The sequence below is a fragment of the Pseudorasbora parva genome, chromosome 22 (assembly GCF_024679245.1).
Source record: "Pseudorasbora parva isolate DD20220531a chromosome 22, ASM2467924v1, whole genome shotgun sequence".
Lineage (NCBI taxonomy): Eukaryota > Metazoa > Chordata > Actinopteri > Cypriniformes > Gobionidae > Pseudorasbora > Pseudorasbora parva.
In genome coordinates, this window is record NC_090193.1 from 40,991,076 (window position 1) to 41,014,749 (window position 23,674).

The 23,674-nt window shown below is 41.3% G+C and overlaps 2 protein-coding genes across 5 annotated transcripts in view; one reads left to right on the plus strand and one right to left on the minus strand.

Moving 5' to 3' along the window:
• The window catches only part of strn (striatin, calmodulin binding protein), a 57,289-nt gene extending 38,831 nt beyond the window's left edge, over positions 1 to 18,458 (minus strand). Inside the window, exon 1 of one of the 2 annotated variants that reach the window (XM_067431012.1) lies at positions 18,091 to 18,458. In XM_067431012.1, coding sequence (XP_067287113.1) covers positions 18,091 to 18,303 — 213 coding nt within the window. In that variant the 5' untranslated portion in view covers positions 18,304 to 18,458. The remainder of the gene's footprint in view (positions 1 to 18,090) is intronic. The other variant, XM_067431011.1, reaches the window with a different exon arrangement.
• A 1,523-nt stretch (positions 18,459 to 19,981) lies between these two features.
• map1lc3c (microtubule-associated protein 1 light chain 3 gamma) lies at positions 19,982 to 21,735 on the plus strand. Of its 3 annotated transcripts, none has more exons than XM_067431192.1 (4): positions 19,982 to 20,481; positions 20,569 to 20,640; positions 20,710 to 20,816; positions 21,268 to 21,735. In XM_067431192.1, exons 1-4 carry the CDS (start codon positions 20,425 to 20,427, stop codon positions 21,449 to 21,451), a joined length of 420 nt encoding a protein of 139 aa, XP_067287293.1. In that variant the 5' UTR covers positions 19,982 to 20,424; the 3' UTR covers positions 21,452 to 21,735. The 3 variants fall into 3 exon arrangements, with proteins under 3 accessions (XP_067287293.1, XP_067287295.1, XP_067287294.1); XM_067431194.1 differs by having other exon boundaries at positions 20,334 to 20,482; positions 20,585 to 20,640; XM_067431193.1 differs by having other exon boundaries at positions 20,387 to 20,481; positions 20,572 to 20,640.
• The last annotated feature ends 1,939 nt before the right edge of the window (positions 21,736 to 23,674 follow it).

The window sequence follows — 23,674 nt, forward strand, 5'->3', positions numbered from 1 at the left end:
CACTCTAGTGGCCAGTGGAGGAACTGCAGTTTGCATTACTACAGTATCGGCTTCAGGAGCCGCTCTAGTGGCCAGAGGAGGAACTGCAGTTTACATTACTACACTATCGGCTTCTGGAGCCGCTCTAGTGGCCAGTGGAGGAACTGCAGTTTGCATTACTACCGTATCGGCTTCAGGAGAGATCGCGGGAGGAGCCGCTTGGTGTAACCAAATAATAACCAGCTGGAAATGGGCGTTTATGTAATAAGCATGACATACACCGGCAGGCTCGACATTAACACTTGCCCGGGACGAGAGGATTTTTGAAGGGGCGAGTGAAAGAGAATTTTACTAACCCGACCGGACAAGCGGATTAAAACGCCAATAACAAAAAATAACGAGCCAATCACCAAAAATGCAAGAATGATCATTAGTTTAGTGTAAGTGGCGATGGATAGTGGATAATAGTGTAATATATAATGAACTGAAGGTGGCGCTGTTGACACTCGAGGAGAAAGAGACACTGAGACACTGAGCTAAACACTCAACATGTGACGTTTATATATTTATAACGCACAACCAAGAGTGTGTTTTCCTGAACACAATCACGACTGAAAATGACTCTGATTTCATATGACAGCTCCATAAACAACTAATTAACATTTAGTCACTTACATATTAGATGCAATTTTGACTGTTTTGTTCTATTTCAGCAGCGAAAATAGATTACTGCAGAACCATAACGCGTCTCACAGCAACAGTGTGTGTGTGTGTGTGTGTGTGTTACTGAATGATTCAGTGTTTGAATGAATCGTTTGGATGAACTACTGGTGGTTCAGTTTCATATTTAAACATACTTTTTTACATTTCCTATTTGTTTATTAAAAAATACAAACCTCATTATTTAATGCAGTTGTATTTTTTTGTGTAAATTATTTAATGTGATTGGTAATAGCCCTATAGTTTCTTATTTTAATTGAATGTATAGATCAAATTTAAGAATATAATATGAAACCTGAAGCATAGCCTGTATTTAATAAGATTAGGGGAAAATACCCTTTATAAAAGGTACAAATATCACAAATATGCAGATTCATAAATCATCAGCGGATCTCTGAACCAGTGCTAGTGTTAGAACTGGGCCACAGTCACACATGAGGAGGAGAGTCCTGGGAATGATGGGAGAATTCCTCACACACACACACTCATACACACACACACACACACACACACACACACACACACACACACACACACACACACACACACACACACACACACTCATACACGGTGCTAATCATGGCGTGACCCATTAAAATGCATTTGCATTTCGGTCAAGTGTGTTTAACGACCTCAATAATCTCCAGCCGATTCTGTGCTCTGCAAAAAAGCTTTTCTTACTTATTTTAAAATCCAAATATCTCAAGATTCTTACCTTAAGAAACATTTACTAGACAAGCAAAAGTAATTGTCTTGTTTTGGGAAAAATAACTCAAAATGAAGAGAGTTTTTGATAATCTTAATTCAAACAGAAAACAAGATTATTTTTGCTTGTCTAGTAAATACTTGTCTAGAATTGTTAGATGTTTGGACGAGAAACAAGACAGAAATACTGAGTAAGAAAATCATTTTTTGCAGGTTAAGAACGCAGTGAGATGATGAACTGAGATGAGTGACAGCTGGATTGTGATTGTAAAGTGAGCGCTCTCGTGCTTTTGAGGTTATATCGCTATAATCCGTTGAATAAAAGTATTTTTTTATCATGCTGGGAAGAGGAACGACGCCAAAGTACACACTGCAAAGTTTGGGGAGTGATAACTAACACTGGACAAAAATATGGCATGCCAAAATAGATATGCAGTGTAAACACAGAATCATAAATTAAAACAAAAAATTGTGTGTGTGTGTATATATATATATATATATATATATATATATATATATATATAGAGAGAGAGAGAGAGAGAGAGAGAGAGAGAGAGAGATCGATAGATAGATGGTGATTATATTCTTAATTGTCCATCTCACTGTAAAAGTAAAATGTTGTTTTAGTAAACTTGAAACTAAAGTTCAGGTAAATGTTTAAAGTCCACCTGATTAATAAAATAAATGTATCAATTAAAATTTACAACAACTAAAAAACTAATGAAGTTGTTAATTTAAACAATGGCAAGTAATATCCAGACAGTGATGCATGTGCATAGTTCTGATCTACTGTCTTAATATATCTTATTCTTTATCATAATATAGGGAGTTTCTAATCTATTAATACCGAAGGCTATATTATGCTTAATGTGTAGTTCTGTTTTTATATTTTATATCAGGGGTCCCTGCTCTGAAAAACACTGAAGACCCCTGAACTAAAACATCTTCATGACTTTTCAATAAATATACAAAATTTAAACTCATTTTGTTTCAAATTTAAAAACTGCTCATTTAAGGCATTAAAACTATAGACAATAAAAACTAATAAAAATGACTAAAGTCCTATTCGCACAGGATTAGTTTTATCTAGAGACGACCGCCACATCTGAGTTTTACGGCGCATTCGCACGGGATCACCAACGCCTGTGATTGTACTCAAATTTACTGACTTATCTCCCAGATATGATGTCAAGACTTGTAAATGTTTTTTCGTTATAGATATAGCTGTATGAAATCATAAACAGTCATCTATATCGTGTTGATTTGTTTTATAGTAATAAAAATAATTGCGTTCAGTTAGAGAACAGACGCTACGATTAAAAACTGAAGTGAGCAGGAGTCAGAGTTCATTGATCACGAGTGAGAAGCTGACGATATACAGCGGAAGATTGAGTTTCAGAACTAAATGTAAAAGCGCCTATTTAAACGAGCTTATCATTGTACTGTTCTGTTCTTCATTAAGAATAGTATTGATATTAATATTAAACACACCATTCAAGCAATTTGCTCTCAAATTGGTCCTCATTCTAAAGTGAAAGTATAATCCGTGAGTTCTTAATTATTACGAGACACTGTGCACATTATTACGGAGCCTCCACTCTTCATGAAAGATAAAGATAGAAATGCGCACAGGAAACAAAAACCTTGCAAAAGTGATATCCGATCCGCCTAATCCTGGCCACATCACAGAGATGGCGATTCGCACAGGACTAATATCATCACAGGACCTCGGTGTTCGGCCAAATATAGTCGTCATTTGTGAGGGAATTTTTACTTTATAAATTACAGACATGGCCGATTCGCACGGGATTAAGATCACAGACATTCTCTGCCATTATTACACACCAACTTAAATGAACACCAAAAATATAAAATAAAATATAATTCAAAATATTAAATACATAACTATACATATATTAGTGCTGTAGAATCGATTAATCGCATACAAAATAAGTTTGCAATATTCATAATCATAGGCAAACAGCCTAATGGTGAAAAGTTCTTAAAGTGCTGAAACAGAATAACATAATATTGATATTTTGACTAACTCTTATATAGCGTTGAATGCATTTACTAAAATTAAGTGCCTATAAATCCTTTACAGCCTCTGATGCTAATGTGCAGCAGATGAAAACCTGCTAGTTATCGTGACAACGCTTCATGAACCTCAGTTGAGCAACTGTGTGTGTGTGTGTGTGTGTGTGTGTGTGTGTATATTCACCAACGGTTTCATTCTGCTTGAGCAAGGCTCATGAGAGGAGGAGCTGTGGTCTGTGTGTGCGGTCAGAGACGAGCGGCAACTTTTCCCGCGCACGTTCGAAAACATACACACACACACACACACACACACACACACAGCCCCTAAACCTACCCATCACAGGAAACAGTAAAAATGCAGAATTTCTCATAAAAACTCCTCCTGTGTGATTTATAAGCCTTTTGTAAAGTGGGGCCATGGGTAATGTCCTCATATTTCACCCTCTCCTGTAATACCTGTGTCATACCCATGGCATTATACACATTTGAGTCCTCATATGTCACAAAAACATGCCCACACACACACACTCTCTCACATAGACACTCACATACACACAAATACACACTCACACACAGAATCTAGATAAAGTTAATCATATAAAACTGAATATGGGGATTAATTAAACAGATTTCATAAGGCCTTACATTTTTTAAATGTGTGTTAGCAATTAAGCGACCGGAGCCTCAGCACCACGCGGCGGCCGGGGCCTCAGCACCACGCGGCGGCCGGGGCCTCAGCAGCACGCGGCGGCCGGGGCCTCAGCACCACGCGCCGGCCGGGGCCTCAGCACCACGCGCCGGCCGGGGCCTCAGCAGCACGCGGCGGCCGGGGCCTCAGCAGCACGCGGCGGCCGGGGCCTCAGCACCACGCGACCAGAGCGTCAGCACCGCGCGGCCGGGGCCTCAGCACCACGCGACCAGAGCGTCAGCACCGCGCGGCCGGGGCCTCAGCACCACGCGACCAGAGCGTCAGCACCGCGCGGCCGGGGCCTCAGCACCACGCGACCAGAGCGTCAGCACCGCGCGGCCGGGGCCTCAGCACCACGCGACCAGAGCGTCAGCACCGCGCGGCCGGGGCCTCAGCACCACGCGACCAGAGCGTCAGCACCACGCGGCGGCCGGGGCCTCAGCAGCACGCGGCGGCCGGGGCCTCAGCAGCACGCGGCGGCCGGGGCCTCAGCAGCACGCGGCGGCCGGGGCTTCAGCACCACGCGGCGGCCGGGGCCTCAGCACCACGCGGCGGCCGGGGCCTCAGCATCACGTGATCACCTGAGTAATCGCGCCTGAAGTCATGAAAACATTGAGTCAGTCAGACAGCAGGAGAGACACCGGCGGAGCATGAATGGATGCGGTCGGAGTTCCCATCCGGAGACTCAAGCGCCCTAAATAGATGCTAATGTGTGTCCCAGTTCAGCAAACTCCCAGGATGCCCTCTAATGGCGTCTGCTCCAGAAGCTGCTGATGGCTGTATATAGAGAGCATGTATGGATTGATCCGCTCCCCGAGGGCAGCTGCGTCAGGAGAGTGGGAGGATTAACAGTGTGTGTCATCCGGCCTTTGAACACGTCCAACAAAACACACGCAGCATCTAAAAGAGCCTCACCATCATTTAGCAATTCAAATCAACACTTATAGGCAGTGTTTGCTTTAGGAGCGCGCCCACATGCATTACAGGAGCCGGGAATATAGGACGAGCTATTTTACTGCAAACTGATTTATATGAAGACCCTAAATGATGATTTCCTCTCCCTCAGCTCATCCTCGGTGTGTGTGACGTTCTACTTTCAGACGAACACAATCAGAGTTATACTGATAAATGTCTGGCTCTTCCAAGCTTAATAATACCAGCGAATGACTGCTTCTGATTTTACATCATAAAAGTGCATCTATCTACTATAAATTGGGTGAACTATCCCTTTAACGTTCTTCTGTCCTGTGCAAGTGTGACGAACACTGCTCTCTATGCATCATGGGAAACAAACACACACACACACACACACACACACACACACACACACACACACACACACACACACACACACACACACACACACACCTGCCCTAATGCCTCCAGCAATCACAGCTAGTGCTTCAGTTTATCAGGTCAATCAGACTTGAATAACACCATTTTCTCAATTGGATTCAAAAATAACTTGTGTCGTGATGCACAGATGATGTGTAAATCACACGCGCCTGAGAGCATTTGTTAACACTATGCATTATCTAACTGCGTATGCATCACAAACACGTCGTGCATCGCTCAGATGAGCGAGATCTCAGTGAATATGATCACGTTTGACAGAGACAGAATGTTCTCGCTCCTTTTCACAGCTCAAAAGGTCCTAAAATCAGCTCATTACTTAATACAGTAGATGGAAGAGCACACAGTGGGACACAACTGAAGTGCTGTTAGGTTTTAAGGACGCTTTAAAGGGTTAGTTCAGCTAGAAATGTAAATTGTGTCATTAAAAAAATAGATAACGACTCGATTCGAAACCGTTATGAGTCAGTGAATTGATTTATGATTTGTGACGCTCATGATTCTGAATCATGAATCGATTCACTGACTCATAACGGTTCGAATCATGAATCGATTCACTGACTCATAACGGTTCGAATCATGAATCGATTCACTGACTCATAACGGTTCGAATCATGAATCGATTCACTGACTCATAACGGTTCGAATCATGAATCGATTCACTGACTCATAACGGTTCGAAGCTTTGTTCTGAAATCGGCCATCACTATATAAGTCGTTATTTAGTGTTTTTGCGCACTAACTCTATTCTGGCCTCTTCATCAATGATTGTAGAGCCGCTGTAGTGAGATGGGCTTTGTAACGACGTCTTTAGTGCCTTTATGGGTCTTGAGAGAGGAAATGACATTGGTGTCAATGAAGGCCTTTCTGAGCCATCGGATTTCAACACTAATATCTTCATCTGTGTGTGAAGATGAGCGGAGGTCTGACGGCTGGCCAACCACAGGAGGAATTAATCACACTATTTACATTACTGGCTGAACTAACCCTTTAAATCTGGGATGGTAAAGTGTGAACCTACGCCCTCCTCAACGCTCGTTCTTTTATCCGCATGACAGTGATCTGTAAGGAGGGCGTATGTTCACAATAGGCAGGTGTGCATACCTAAACATACAAGGACAGACTTGCTTTACGGGCCATGAGCCATGAATGAAGCACGAAGGGTGGTTTTTTGAGAGCATGTTGGGGCCTAAAGCTGATGTTCTGGTTCTTGTAGGACACACTTCTCCAAAAGACTGAAAGAAGACAAACTGACAGACTGTAATTCTATGACGGAGATCGAATCCTCTTCTTTTAAAGGGATAGTCCAGCCAATAATGAGCCTGATGTTGATCTGCTGAGCCCCAGGGCATCATAGGTGTGTGTGTTTCTTCAGGAGAACACTAATGAAGATGTTTAACTCAACCGTTGCTGTGTGTCGGTCATATAATGAGGAGAGCAAAACAAACAAAAACAAACAAACAAACACACACACACACACACACACACACCCTGCTGCTCGTGACGACACACTGATGTCTTAAGACACGAACCGATCGGTTTCTGAGAGAAACACAACAGTATTGATGATATTTTTACCTCATATCAGACGAATCTCATCTAGTGTTCCCGTCCGCTATTACTGCCGTCTGATGAGGTCAGGCTGGCGCGATCATATGTTACCTGTCAAGTATCCCGTTTTGGCCGGATCCCGTTTTGGCCGGGAAAGTCCCGTATTTTACCCTTCTTTCCCACATCCTCCTGTATTAGTATTTTCCTGTAACTATCCCGTATTTTAACCTGCGTTATTAAAAAATAATAATACCGGAGGAAAAAAACAAAAACATTTCCAATCTGAGCTCTGTGAGTAGCCTCGCGATAACTGCCATTAGCCTACAGTACCGTAGGGGCCGTTAGCGCGAGGCTAGTGTGTGAGGTCAGATGACGAGTGATAACGCGAGACGGATGATGGACGTAACGTTAGAGACGGATGACGGACGTAACGTTAGAGACGGATGATGGACGTAACGTTAGAGACGGATGATGGACGTAACGTTAGAGACAGATGATGGACGTAACGTTAGACGGATGACGGACGTAACGTTAGAGACGGGTGACGGACGTAACGTTAGAGACGGGTGACGGACGTAACGTTAGAGACGGATGACGGACGTAACGTTAGAGACGGATGATGGACGTAACGTTAGAGACGGATGACGGACGTAACGTTAGAGACGGATGACGGACGTAACGTTAGAGACGGATGACGGACGTAACGTTAGCGACGGGTGACGGACGTAACGTTAGAGACGGATGACGGACGTAACGTTAGAGACGGGTGACGGACGTAACGTTAGAGACGGGTGACGGACGTAACGTTAGAGACGGGTGACGGACGTAACGTTAGAGACGGATGACGGACGTAACGTTAGAGACGGATGACGGACGTAACGTTAGAGACGGATGACGGACGTAACGTTAGAGACGGATGACGGACGTAACGTTAGAGACGGATGACGGACGTAATGTTAGAGACGGATGACGGACGTAACGTTAGAGACGGATGACGGACGTAACGTTAGAGACGGATGACGGACGTAACGTTAGAGACGGATGACGGACGTAACGTTAGAGACGGATGACGGACGTAACGTTAGAGACGGATGACGGACGTAACGTTAGAGACGGATGACGGACGTAACGTTAGAGACGGATGACGGACGTAACGTTAGAGACGGATGACGGACGTAACGTTAGAGACGGATGACGGACGTAACGTTAGAGACGGATGACGGACGTAACGTTAGAGACGGATGACGGACGTAACGTTAGAGACGGATGACGGACGTAACGTTAGAGACGGATGACGGACGTAACGTTAGAGACGGATGACGGACGTAACGTTAGAGACGGATGACGGACGTAACGTTAGAGACGGATGACGGACGTAACGTTAGAGACGGATGACGGACGTAACGTTAGAGACGGATGACGGACGTAACGTTAGAGACGGATGACGGACGTAACGTTAGAGACGGATGACGGACGTAACGTTAGAGACGGATGACGGACGTAACGTTAGAGACGGATGACGGACGTAACGTTAGAGACGGATGACGGACGTAACGTTAGAGACGGATGACGGACATAACGTTAGAGACGGATGACGGACGTAACGTTAGAGACGGATGATGGACGTAACGTTAGAGACGGATTTGTCGCTTTGTTGCCCAAAAACCCCGAAACCCTCGTGTAAATACCGTGATCAATGGGACAGCGAATGTAATTATTCTGAAGAGGAGCAGGTGGGGGACAGTCACACGTTTGGTACGATTTGTAATGCTGCGTTCACACCGCACACGAATGACGCGAATAAATCGCGCGAAGTTGGACGAGTGAACATTTTGAATCCATTCGCTTCATTTGCGTGTCAAATTCGCTTCATTCGCGTGTGACATTCACTACACAACACACGCGAATTCGGCAGAAGGACGAGCCGAGTTAAGGCTGCTCTCGCTGCGGTTGATGAGCGCTGAGCTCCGCTGATCGCCTGGGTCTCACACCTCCGAAAACACCAGATCAAATTTTCAAATAGGAGCTCTCTTAATAAATAAATCACATATTTGAGCTTTAAACAACTACATTCTCACCTGAAAAACTATTAAAAGTACATTTTGTGACACAATACAGTAGTGTTTGTAAATTACTCTGGCCTCGGGGTTTCCCATCCGTCACTTCACCACGTGACCGCAGTAAGCAGGCTCCTCATTGGTTAACGCGGCGCGAATATCCGGCAAAGTTCAGATTTTTGAACTTGAGCGATTCGCGCATTTCACGCGAATCACGCGTTCAAAACGCTCAATTCGCGTGATCATTGCCGCCTCATTCGCGCGAATTGCGCCGCAGAATGCCTATTCGCGTCTCTGCATTGACTTAACATGTAAATCACTCGCGCGAATCGCGTCATTCGCGTGCGGTGTGGACGCAGCATTACTGAGCATCTCACATCCGCATCATGTGCGACAGCGGAAGATCTTTTAAAGTGACAGTAACCACTTATAATGACAATGTGAAGAGGTAAAGTAATTGCTCACTAAATATGCTCTGCTCTTGACTAAATAACTTCAGTAACTTATATATAGATTAATCCTTATTAAATTCATAACTTATGCAGTGCAAACTAATAACAATTTATGTATATTTCCTACTTGTTGTTATACAAGTAGGAAGAGCAAATTACATGGGTAACTTGTAGGAAGGTACAAATTAAAAGTATTATTATTATGGGTCTATGCCTAATGTACCCAAAAGTTGACAGGTATGGATCATATATATATATTATGTAGATGCCCTTACTCGGCTGATCCACGCAGGCACTAATGAGGCATCTATATATATATATATCTATGATCGCGCCAGTTTGACCTCTGCAGACGGCAGTAATAGCGGACGGGAACACTAGATGAGATTCGCCTGATATGAGGTAAAAATATCATCAATACTGTTGTGTTTCTCTCAGAAACCGATCGGTTCGTGTCTTAAGACATCAGTGTGTCGTCACGAGCAGCAGGGTGTGTGTGTGTGTGTGTGTGTGTGTGTGTGTGTGTGTGTGTGTGTGTGTGTGTGTGTGTGTGTGTGTGTGTTGTCTAAGCATGTTTGTTTGTTTGTTTGTTTTGCTCTCCTAGAATTGTTCTCCATTCTCATCATTATATGACCGACACACAGCAACGGCTGAGTTAAACATCTTCATTAGTGTTCTCCTGAAGAAACACACACACCTACATGTTGATGCCCTGGGGTCAGCAGATCAACATCAGGCTCATTACTGGCTCAACTATAATTGACCCATATGATGTATTGTTGGCTATTGCCACAGATATACCGTGAGATTACGACTGGTGTTGAGCTCCAGGGTTTAAGTTCACATCTTTTAAATGTGACTGTAAGAACTTATAGTTACATGTTTGCTAACGAAATAAACCAATTAAAACCATTTGTGTGGTGTGGCGTCTCCAGTTTATAGGAGATGTTTGCTAGCAGTGGTCTTTAATTAACATTAATATTCATCTGTGTGCTGCCGACATTACAATAACTGTCCTGGGTGAAGTGTAGCCAAATCAGATCGGTGTAGTTTTAATCAAACCAGCGCTGAAAAACAAGCATTCTAGCCCGAAAATGTCACCTGTATAAAGTGTTGCACTTCTTATCAAACGCGCCACAGATCAACCACTCCTTCATTTTGTTTTTGGGAACAAATGTGGTCATGGGAACGTTTCCAGGACTTGTTCTCTCAAGCTGGACTTCTGCATTATCATTGGTTGCCGCCGAACCGCATCATAGCTCATTAGCATAACGTTGACCAGATTTTAACTCTCCTCGACGGCCAACATTGAGAACGCTCTCGCACTCGTATCCGAGCCGGTGTGATTGAGAGTTGATTAGTTATTAGCTGGAAATCAAAGCACATTAAGGAAGAGTTTGACAGGAGTAAGCCAAGCAAGCAGATTAAGGGAAGATTAGTCCACTAGCTGAGCTGTTTAAGAGGAAATAAGGCCATTTGTTAATGATTCAGATCAAGCCGCTTATATTACAGCAGTGGGAACGTCGACCTCCACGGCCAACACACTGATGTCCACACACACACACACACACACATTTACACACTCTCACGCACTCACACACACTCTCACACACTCACACACTCGCACACGCACCACATGAGCCCGGGATCAATTATGCACTTCTGCGACAGAGACAGAGCAAGACAACTGCAATGGATGCTTGAAAATAGGGAAAACAGGGGGAATGAGCATGCAAAGTGTAAGAAAATGTGTCATGTGTGTGTGTGTCTGCGAGAAATAAAGACAAACTGAGCAAACGAGACACAAATGAGGACATCAGACGGAGTTACTCACAGAGGGACACAGTCACATGCTGGTCTGACATCACTCCCAGTCAAAACACACACACACACACACACACACACACACACACACACACACACACACACACACACACACAGAGGGAGTGAGTGACTGAGAGTGTGTGAGTGAGTGTGTGTGTGTGTGAGTGAGAGTGTGTGTGTGTGTGAGTGAGAGTGTTTGTGTGTGTGTGTGTGTGTGTGTGTGTGTGTGTGAGTGAGAGTGTTTGTGTGTGAGTGAGAGTGTTTGTGTGTGAGTGAGAGTGTTTGTGTGTGTGTGAGTGAGAGTGTGTGTGTGAGTGAGAGTGTTTGTGTGTGAGTGAGAGTGTGTGTGTGTGTGAGTGAGAGTGTTTGTGTGTGAGTGAGAGTGTGTGTGTGTGTGAGTGAGAGTGTTTGTGTGTGTGAGTGAGAGTGTTTGTGTGTGAGTGAGAGTGTGTGTGTGTGTGAGTGAGAGTGTTTGTGTGTGAGTGAGAGTGTTTGTGTGTGTGTGAGTGAGAGTGTGTGTGTGAGTGAGAGTGTTTGTGTGTGAGTGAGAGTGTTTGTGTGTGTGTGTGTGTGTGAGTGAGAGTGTTTGTGTGTGTGTGTGTGTGTGTGTGTGAGTGAGTGAGTGAGTGTGTGCGTGTGACAGAGTATGTGAGTGTGTGAGTGAGTGAGTGTGGGAGTGAGTGAGTGAGTGTGTGTGTGTGTGTGTGAGTGAGTGAGTGTGTGCGTGTGACAGAGTATGTGAGTGTGTGAGTGAGTGAGTGTGGGAGTGAGTGAGTGAGTGTGTGTGTGTGTGTGTGAGTGAGTGAGTGTGTGCGTGTGACAGAGTATGTGAGTGTGTGAGTGAGTGAGTGTGGGAGTGAGTGAGTGTGTGTGTGTGTGCGTGTGACAGAGTATGTGAGTGAGTGTGTGAGTGTGAGAGTTAGTGAGTGTGTGTGTGTGTGTGTGAGTTAGAGAGTGAGTGAGTTAGTGTGTGTGTGTGTGAGTTAGTGAGTGTGTGAGAGTGTGTGAGTTAGTGAGTGTGTGTGTGAGTTAGTGAGTGTGTGTGAGTTAGTGAGTGTGTGTGTGAGTTAGTGAGTGTGTGTGTGAGTTAGTGAGTGTGTGTGAGTTAGTGAGTGTGTGTGTGTGTGTGTGTGTGTGAGTTAGTGAGTGTGTGTGTGCTTTAGGGCTGTCAACGAATATTCTAAATTCGAATATATATATTAGAGGCGTGGCTGTCTGCTTTGCTTAATGGGTTCAGGGACGGGTCAAAGGTCACAGGAGTCACTGCTGAACGTTGCCTCATTTTATTTAACGTTAAACAGAAGCATTACTGAAGTGTCGGCTACTGTACTGACTGAAGAGATATCGCCTGAATAAAGGATAAACGCACTAACACTGGTGTGATTATTCACCGCTTCACGTCAAGGTGAAGCTCATGTTTAGCACAGCAGAGCTCGCTCGGAGCGCTCTATATGCTGCACAACTTACATTAATATTAATAATATTAGTTTCAATCACTGAATGAAGCCTGCTATATTTGGGGCGTTATGCAGAGAGAGAGAGAGAGAGAGAGAGAGAGAGAGAGAGAGAGAGAGAGAGAGAGAGATGTAATACATTGTCAAAAATGTTTAAACTAAATAGACAACCTATACAAGTAGTTCTGTCTCTTTCTATTAATCTGTCCTGTTATTGACGTAATGCATTGACAAAAATGTGCACCCAGAAGTTCGAATAGTTCCATTTTTTAGGGAATATTCAAACGTCATTTTTGAGCAATTTTGACAGCCCTAGTGTGTCAGGGTTTTTCCTACATTGACATTTTTTTGACGGCCGCCAAAGCAAATTTTTGTTCCACCAAAGCCTTATTTGATGAGTTATTGTGATTTATAAATTGATGTAGATTTCTAATGCGCGTGACTCTGCTCGTTCTACACTCGGTTAACATGCGCTCTCGTTAACTGAGTGACGGAGAACGAGCAGAGAGCCTTCAATACCATCACCGTTCTCTCTCTTTCTCACTCGCGCATATCAATCAAAATCAACAGAACTGACAAAATGGTAAAAGGTCGGAAGACTGAATCCTTGCGCCACGTGGCGCGTTCGCACAATATTTTCCCTGAATTACTGCTGGATGCTCAAAATTCGCAGCTCTTTTGACAGACGTTTTGCACACGCAGCTGACATAAACCATACGTTCAAATAAACGGAAAATATCCTTATGAAGTGTTTTCTGTGATCAATCTTTTGCATTGTTTTAACAGTCTGGGTTCACACATAATGCGTCCGCTTTTGTCCGATTCACGAACTAATGACTCATTTGAACCGATTCATTTTAATGAACTGATCTGTCTAACACTGAACTCACGAATCGGTGTGTGATCATTTACTCAACACCTCTGAAATGAGAATGCAAGAGTACTTACCCCATTAAACAAGAAGGGTTAGTAAGAATTGATTCATGATTCGGATCGCGAGTCAAACTGCTGAAATCACGTGACACTGGCGATCCGAATCATGAATCGATTCGCTGATTCATAACCGTTTGAATCTTTATTTGAGGATTGAACACAAACGCGGAAGAGAAGCCAATGCTGAATAAAGTCGTAGTTTTTGTTATTTTTGGACCCAAATGTATTTTGGATGCTTCAAGAGACTCTAATTAACCCACTGATGTCTCATATGGACTACTGTGATGATGTTTTTATTCCCTTTCTGGACATGGACAGTATAGTGTGCATACACTTGCATACGCTCTCGGACTAAATATAAAATATCTTAAACTGTGTGTGAAGATGAACGGAGGTCTTACGGATGTGGATAAATTACATTTTTGGGTGACCTAACCCTTTAAAAGAGAACGATAGGACTGGTTTCCGTGAGCATTTGCTGATGCGAGTCAAACTGCGGCTCATTCTCGCTCCAGCAGCGGATGGAGAAAGCAAAGCATCAGCAGCATGAGTCACGGACATCAGCTCGGAGTCTCAGCATCACTGCCTACACACTCGTCTCTTCCTTCAGGTAGCCGGAGCCTACACGCAAAACGGAGCAAATTATACTCCTTTCAATTGATTGTCAAGGTGCTCGAGGGCGATTTCAACATACGACGGCCCACGCACAGCTATGAAAGGCATGCTGGTTACGAAAGAGCCAAACATCACTCAGGATCTCCTCATCCACACCCGTGTCAAATACAATGCGCACTTCAGCACTGAAATACAAATGTGCAATGATTACATATCAAATATGACGGAAAACGCATGCAAAAAGCTATTTTTGACCTTCTCTGTGATTGGGTAACATTTGTGCATTAAAATAATTTTCAATGTCCCCGCTATTACACACGTGCAATTGTTTTGAACAGAGCGTATGCAAGTGTATGCACACTATACTGTCCATGTCCAGAAAGGGAATAAAAACATCATCACAGTAGTCCATATGAGACATCAGTGGGTTAATTAGAGTCTCTTGAAGCATCCAAAATACATTTGGGTCCAAAAATAACAAAAACTACGACTTTATTCAGCATTGGCTTCTCTTCCGCGTTTGTGTTCAATCCTCAAATAAAGATTCAAACGGTTATGAGTCAGTGAATCGATTCATGATTCGGATCGCGTGTCAAACTGCTGAAATCACGAGACATTGGAGATCCGAATCATGAATCAATTTGCTGACTCGTAACCGTTTGAATCTTTATTTAAATAATTTTCAATGTACCTGCTATTACACACATGCAATTGTTTTGAACAGTGTCTTACTGACTTTAATAATAAAGTTCATCCCCGCTTTTCCTAACGTTCGGATCACAAGGACAGCAATGCACAGACTTAACTACACGAAGTGTGAATCAGTGGGCGGGGCTAAAGAGGTGATGATGTAGAAGTGGGCGTCGGTCTGTCGTCACACTATGACATCATAATGTGACAATTCCATTCAAAGCTGTTTTTGCCAGAAAGTTTTGAAACATACAGGATATTTTTTATAAGGCAATAACCTCTAATGTGTCGTATATGTGCTATCAAATCGATTAATCACGATTAGTCGCATCAAAAACAAACATTTGTTTACATAATACATGCGTATAATTATTATGTATACATAAACACACTCATGCATGTATATATATATTCAAGAAAAATGTTTTGTTAATATTTAATATGAATATATTAGTGCTGGACAATCGATTAATCACGATTAATTGCATTCAAAATAAAAGTTTTTACATAATATATTAGTATAATTATTATATATACATAAACACACACTCATGAATGTGTATATTCAAGAAAATTTTATTTTATTTATTTATATAAAATATAAATATGTATATCAGTGCCGGGCAATCGATTAATCACGATTAATTGCATCCAAAATAAAAGTTTGTTTACATAATATATTGTGTATAATTATTATGAATATATAAATACACACTCATGCATGTGTGTGTGTGTGTGTATATATATATTTTTTTTTTTTTAAATCAAGAAAATTGTGTTTTATTTGTTTACAATATAAATCATCAAAATATATTAGTGCCGGGAGATCGATTAATCACAATTAATCGCATCATAAATAAAAGTTTGTGTTTACATAATGTGTGTAATTATGTATATAAATTCTTATAAATACATTTAACATTCTTCTTAAATATTTACATGCATGTGTATACATAATAATTATACACAGTACACATTTAATTCACTATTTTTTATGCAATTAATTGCGATTAATCGATTTGAGTTTATCAACTTATATAATTATAATCGTCTGTGATATTTGCAGTATACCCAAGCATGAATCGTAAGTTTGTAAGGGCATTTATTCAGCTACGACAAAGTTGTTTTTGTAGTTTTAATAAAAATATTTATTAGGAATTTCACAGTTTTAGCTGTTGAGAGAAGCTTTTACCAGTGTTTATAATGTAGAGACATACAGTAAAATATTAAACCTTGATGTTATATTAATATTGACTTAAATGCAAACATACCTTTATCAAAACCACAATCAACAATCCTGATCTGATTGAAATCCCCGTCACATGACCTGTTTAGTTTCCATTTGAACTTTCTGGTTTGTCCTTCAGTCAACACGCACAATAAAACACGTCGGACTGTACAGACGGCGGGTAAACGACCCATAAATGCCAGAGACATTCCCACAGCATTCATTAATCAATCGCTGGCCTTTAGGTCTGAATATCTCATCTCCATCACAGGGAAAGTGTGTGTGAAGGACGTTCAGGCAGTGAAGCGTGAAGTTCAGCCTCTGAAGATCAAAATGGTCACTTTCCACGCAAACCCAAATTTACAGAGTCGAGACGCGAGTTATAAGTCTGATCGGTCGCTCAATGATGTCACTGTGACATCATCATGAGAAATCACAGATCATTCTCACAGTCGAAAGTGAGAAAGGAAGCTTTTTAAGACAATTAAAGGCACAGTATGTAATTTTCAGTCTCTTACTCAACACAGAGGGGTGTCTTGACTCTTGAGTGGGCGGAGCTTTTATTCTGCCACGAGCGCTTCCGCTTCTTCCGCTCTTGTGTGTGTGTGTAACGCAGCGCTGTTTTATTATATCACACACATGTGAGTGTGTTAAAGTGATGTTATAATGCTAATATGAGACTCTTGTTGCACTGCAGTGAGCGAGATCATATTAGGCGGTAAATCACGGCACTCTGAGCGGTAAACCAACAACAGCAGATTTAAACAATAAGACTAACTGTGTTGAGCTGGAGAACAATCATTAGTTTCTGTCCATCAGTGATCCAAACAGAGTCTAATAAAACACATCAGATATTAAAGCGGCGATAGTGTTGCCATGGTTACTACACGCAGGGGATGATGATGTCACTGATAGGCGACACACACACACACAAACACAAACAAATGTGCCGTGTCCTCATTTAAAATCACTGATTTTTTGGGATTTAAACATAACATTTGAGATAACTTGAGTACACAAGTCAACAAAATATATAACAGTTCTAGTGGATTTTGGATATTTTAATCCAAAAATCTTACATACTGCACCTTTAATGTTACATTTCAAGTTTGTAATTCTCTTTATGAACATAATATATATATATATATATATATATAATGGTCATGGTTCAATCGTCACGAATGTCATATAGGCTACATATTTTTTAGGCTATATTTTCTTTATGCAAATAGGAATGAAAAAGCTCAGTTTATAGAATTACTCCACATGAAGGTTTTTCTTTTTTGTTTGTTGGGTTTTTAAGAATCGCAGGAATTTAAAAAATGTGCAGCAAAATTCCTGTCAAGAACACGTCCTGGCCATTCTTCAGGAGATAATATTCTCCAGCTCGCAGGACTGAAGGCAGATCTGTGGATGTGAATGTGATAAAACGGATCGAGTTACCGTTTACAGCACAGAAACTCAAGTTTTTTGTGCTGCTGCGTTGAGTGTGTGTGTGTGTGTGTGTGTGTGTGTGTGTGTGTGTGTGTGTGTGTGTGTGTGTGTGTGTGTGTGTGTGTGTGTGTGTGTGGGGCAGGTTTAGGGGCAGGGGCAAGGGGATAAAAAATACGGTTTGTACAGTATAAAAACCATTACGCCTATGGAATGTCCCCATATGTCACAAAAACAAACGTGTGTGTGTGAGTGAGCGCGCGCGCGCGCTAACGTCAGCGCGAGAGAGAAAAACAAGCCCACAAATGTCTGACTTTTGGCGGACGGGGTTCAAAACACCTCAGGAAAATAACGGTCGCGGCGGGCGCGTTACCTGCAGCTCGGCCCGCTCCACCTCCCACTGCGCCCGGTCCACCTCGAACCGGGCCCACTCGTGCTGGAGAAAGTGTAGGATCCCCGGGATACTGTACTGAGCGCGGGCCGCCTCGCCGCCGCCGTCGCCCGTGGGAGCCGCTTTCGCTCCGCCGGGAAGGACCGAGTTGTTGTTGTTGTTGAAGAACACACCGGGGCCCGCCTGCTCGTCCATGGCTAGGTCTGATCGACCACACGGACGCTGGATCTCGACCGATCGCTCGCTGCGATATATCCGCCTCGGTGCTCGAAGAAACGGGGCGGCTGCGGAGCTCCACTCACCGCGAGCTGCTGCTGTCACTTCATGACGTTTCCGCTAGTGGAGTTCGGTTCGCGAATGAATCGTTCGTTTGAACCGATTCGCTGAACTAACTCTGTCGAACCGAACAACCAGGAAGAAACGAAGGAATGGCCGCTTAAAACAGCTTGAATTTGCATACGCGTATATTTTAGTGGCTTTTACATTAAAAACACCTTTTTAATGTCTTGAAACGTTTTAGAATTCTGAACATTAAAATCCAGGAAGAAACGAAGGAATGGCTACGTTTTAGTTCTAGCTTGAATTTTAATAATTATATATTATATAATTAAATATTAATATTGTAAAAAAAAAAAAAAGTATATAAATGTTATTTATATATAGGCAAGAAAAAGCAAATGACAATATACATAAGCTATTAATACTATAATAGCTTAATACTATAAAAATAACATGGATTTAAACATTTCAGTTCTAGCTTGAATTATAATAAATGTATACAGGTATATTTTAGTGGCATCTAAATTAAAAACACCCTTTTAATGTCTTCTGAATGAATTCTGAACATTTAAAAATGTTCTATCTATACATTATGTCATTAAAAAATAATTTTGTAAAAAAAAGTATATAAATGTTATTTATATAGGCAAGAAAAAACAAATGACAATATAAATAAACAATTAGGCTACTATTGAAAAATAACATGGATTTTAATGTTTCAGTTCTAGCTTGAATTTTAATATACGTGTTTATTTTAGTGGCATTAAAAACACCTTTTTAGTTTTAAATTCTGACCAGTAATATTAATATAGTACTTCTTAATAAATTGTCATTTGCCTGTAAAGCATTTTAAACAGCATTGATTTGTTTGAAAAAGTGCTATATAAATAAATGAAAAATTATAATATTGTTTTAATTAGGCCTACATAACTTATATACGTTTACCACATTTTAATTTAAATTATTTATCTATATGTTAGGTTTTTCACCATATTTTGCCAGTTTAGTTAAAGCTTTTCAATACATCAAGTTAAACTGAGAAACGTTGCATTGCCAATTATCTGAACTAAAATAAGTTTTACACTAAATTTACGCAGCTTGTGATAAAACCACTGACCAAATATTTTTTAATTTCAACAACAAAAATCCACGATAAATGCGCGCGTCTGGTTATGCCCATAAAGAACCGAACCGTTCAAACAAAACGTCCGAACGAACCGACTCTCTCAAATGACTCGCGCTTCTCAACGCTGGTTTCCGCTCATTTCACGCCCACAAACAGGTCAACAGATCGCTGCTAGCACGAAACGCTCTGATTGGACAGAACAAACTATTTGCACTGCGAATAGCCAATCAGAGACGAGCGCACTGAGCATGCTGGGACTTGTAGTTCGGATGCGATTTATTCTTTTTTTTCTCCGCCAAACGTTCTCACGGCTACATTGAGAGTTATTGTTTATTGATAGCGGTTAGCAATCCTCTAAACACACACCCAAGGAAACTACAGATTTTGATATTTTAAACACACAATTTTACTACATATAAAATAAGCCATATGCAAATAAACACCAGTACGGAAACAAATAAAAGAAAGTAAGGTAATATAAAATGCAACATTACATAATTGAGAATAAACCAAATGTGTCATAATTCCACAATGTATTCATTTAAGTGGTCATGTCATGCACAAACTGTTAAACAACAACACAATACTAACCTCTGTTTTACACACACTGAGAAGGTCAAACCCGTGAACAACACAAAGATCCATTCACACACTCATTTACCTGCAACATTGTAGGAATGTGTATCTTTACACTTAATATACATTCGAAGAAATGACGTCTAAAACAACCCAACAACTGGAAACTTAGAGTTTAGAACAGTTCATTATTAGTTAACACTTGATTTTTTTGCGTATTGATCGTGGTAAAGTGGCAGCGTGCGTGACCCGTGACGTCACCGCCGGCGCACTATTTAATTAGTGTTAGTGCGCTTCGCCAGTAATTAGTACGCAGGTCAGTGGTGCGACACAACATGCCTCCATTTGAGAAAACTCAACATCCCAAAACTTTCAAACAGAGGAAGAGTTTAGGTATGTATCTTTACATCCTACAAGCATTAGTCGATCTGCAGATACAGTAAAAATCAAAAGTTGTCTGTTTTTTTTTTTTTTTTAATGTTGGTTTCCGATCAGCTACGAGGAAACACGAGGTGGCAGGGATCCGGACTAAATTTCCAACTAAAATCCCGGTAGGAAAAGTCCAGTTCTGTGAATTGTTAGCTCACCTACACGTTTGATTTAAATGATCTGTATTTCAGGTGATTATTGAGCGATATCAAAGAGAGAAGTACTTACCACCTCTGGATAAGACCAAGTTTCTCGTGCCACAAGAACTCACCATGACTCAGTTCGTCACCATCATCAGGTGAGCAAAACACTTAACCCTTTATTCTTTAATCAAGCGTTTTTAAAGTTATTTTACATATGATTCTGCCGGAAGTGTCCAAGTTATTAGATATTTAAATCCCGTTTATTGTTGTAGCACATCTTATATCACAAATGACTGTTTCTGATTATTGGCGGCGGACAGTGTTCAAATTCAAAATCACCTCAGAAAATAACTGTCATAACAGACGCGCGAATTTAAATGTCAAAAGGCGCGAAAAGTTTTAAACGACTTTACCGGTGGATTCATACGCTTAGTGTATATAAAGTTAGTGGTAATATGAAGTAATATGCTATAGTAGTCGATGGTGTGTGTGATGCCATGGCTCTAGAGTTCCCACACTGCATTAGTGGTGCAGTGAATGGCTCGAGGTATCAGCTGATCTGGATTTAAGGACTTTCTCACGGTGTGTTCTTTTTTCCCCCCTCAGGAATCGAATGACCCTGATGCCCAATCAAGCGTTCTACCTGCTGATCAATAACGCTGGCATTGCCAGCATGTCCATGACCATGGCTCAGCTCTATAAGGACCATAAAGATGAAGATGGCTTTCTGTACATGACCTACGCCTCACAGGAGATGTTCGGACATTTTGTGGCTCTTAATAACAGGTGATGAGTTCAGATGGGCCTGATCGTTTACTTCACTCAACTGTGAAATATTTAAGTCTTTGTATATAGTGGTAACCTTTTTTTAGATCTGCGATAATACTCTTTCTATTTTGTGTTTTAATTTGTCTGCGTAATAAATTCTTTAATTCGCTAGAGGGCGGCATAATTTCATGTGGTGCAGAAGCCTCCTCAATTGTGCCTGGGAAATAAAACTGTCAAATGTCAAGCTCTCAATGGTTAATCATGTGGTGATTTAAAAAAATAAAGTATGTTCATGTTTGCTGCACACTTTCAACTTATTTATTGACGTATTGTTCTGTGCAATGTTAAAGCAAGGAAAGTCTATAAAGACGATTCATCGCCCCTATACGAGACTAAAAAAGTTAACTTTTTGCAACGGGTTAAACTAACTCCTCAAATCCCTCTGAACATCAGTGCGCATGTAAAGGGTGCTGCAAAAGGGACTCAAAGATTTAAGGCACAATATGGAAGATTTTTGGATTAAAATATCCATCCAAAAAAAACACGAAGTTATATTTTATTGACTTGTGTTTACATTTATCCCAAATGTTTCCAAGAATGTCGAAATCGATTTTTAATCGTAATAGGCTTTAACTTTAATTGTATGCCATCTAGCTTTTATTAAAAATGGATTTTATTTATAATGCTTTTCATTCCAAAGTATCTCTGTGCAACAAAGGGAAGAAAAAAAACAAAACAAAAAAAATGACTAAGTAAAAATATTGAATAAGTTATGATCTCGCTCACTGTAGTGTGAACAAGTGTCTCATAGCAGCACTGAAAGTAGCATTAAAACATCGCTTTAACACAGATTTGTGTGAGATGATAAAACAGCGCTGCAACACGCACACACACGGCAGAATAAAAGCTCCGCCCACTCGAGTCAAGACACGCCTCTTTGTTTTGAATGCGAGAATTGCATACTGTGCCTAAGTTTAAACATTTTGAAGAGTGTATGTGACGGTTTGGTTGTGTTTGAGAAATTATGTAATTTGAAAGCAATGATTAACCCTCTGTAAAGTTTATTTAAAGCCACACTATGTAGTTTTCCATCTCTTACTCGGCACAGAGGCGTCTTGACTTGAGTGGGTGGAGTCTAATAAAACCGATATTAAAGGTCCCATTCTTCGCGTGTTTGATTATGATTATGTTTACAGTGTGCAATATAACATGAGTTCATGTTTCACATGTAAAAAAACCCCAGTATTTTTCACACAATCTACTTATCTGTACACCGGTGTTTCCTCTGTCCTAAAAACGGCCTGATGATTTCCTTGTTCTATGAAGTCCCTCCTTCAAAAATACGTACTGAGTTCTGATTAGGCCAGCGCTTCCCGTGTTGTGATTGGACAGCAGCTTAGCACGTTGCCCGGAAAGGTCCCGCCTCTTATCATAATGTGTAGATACCATACGCGCGCTCCGTTATTGCAAAAATGCTGATCATTTACAAACAACAACAATCGATGGTGTCTGAATGAACTACTACACTTTTATATGCTAAGTTTTTCGGATTAGTTTCAATGACCATCTAACGTTAGTTAACAAAGCTAAACAGCGTTGCACTTTGTGTCATGAGTTACATAAACTGTTAAACGGACCGACTTAATAAAATACACTTACCGGTTGTGGTCCATAAACAACGCCTTCTCCAGACAAAGAGGGAATCGTCATCTCTTAAGAATAATCTTTCTGCGAATCCGGCATTAAACTGATTGAGATTGAGGAAGCAGTCCTCAGCTAAATGTGCTGCATATAGTTTTAAATTGTGGTTATAATTTTCCGGAACCGAGTTAACCGTAAACTGTAGTCATTGATCTCGTACAGCGTCCGTGGGAAGGCCAAACAAAGGTGATTTGACTCCAGGATGAAGATAGCAGCGTTTCAATGGCATGGCGACAAACACACTCTACAAAAACAACGCTTCCTATTCTCGACCTGCGAGAGCAAAAGGACCACGCCCCCTATTTTGCGTGTTCTTGTGGGCGGAGCTTTAGTCAACAAACGGTTCTAGTGCCGTCATCACAGCAGGAAGTGCAGCGGTGTAGTCCAAACCGGCCGCTCGCTGTCGGCTTTGAAAGGGAACTTCTGTTCAATAAAACATCTCGCTTGGCATTGAACTTTGAGCTTTATAATTTTACAGGTATTATTGATGCTCTAACAGCAACATTACACACTAACTAAAGTTTGAAAGATGGAATTGCGAATA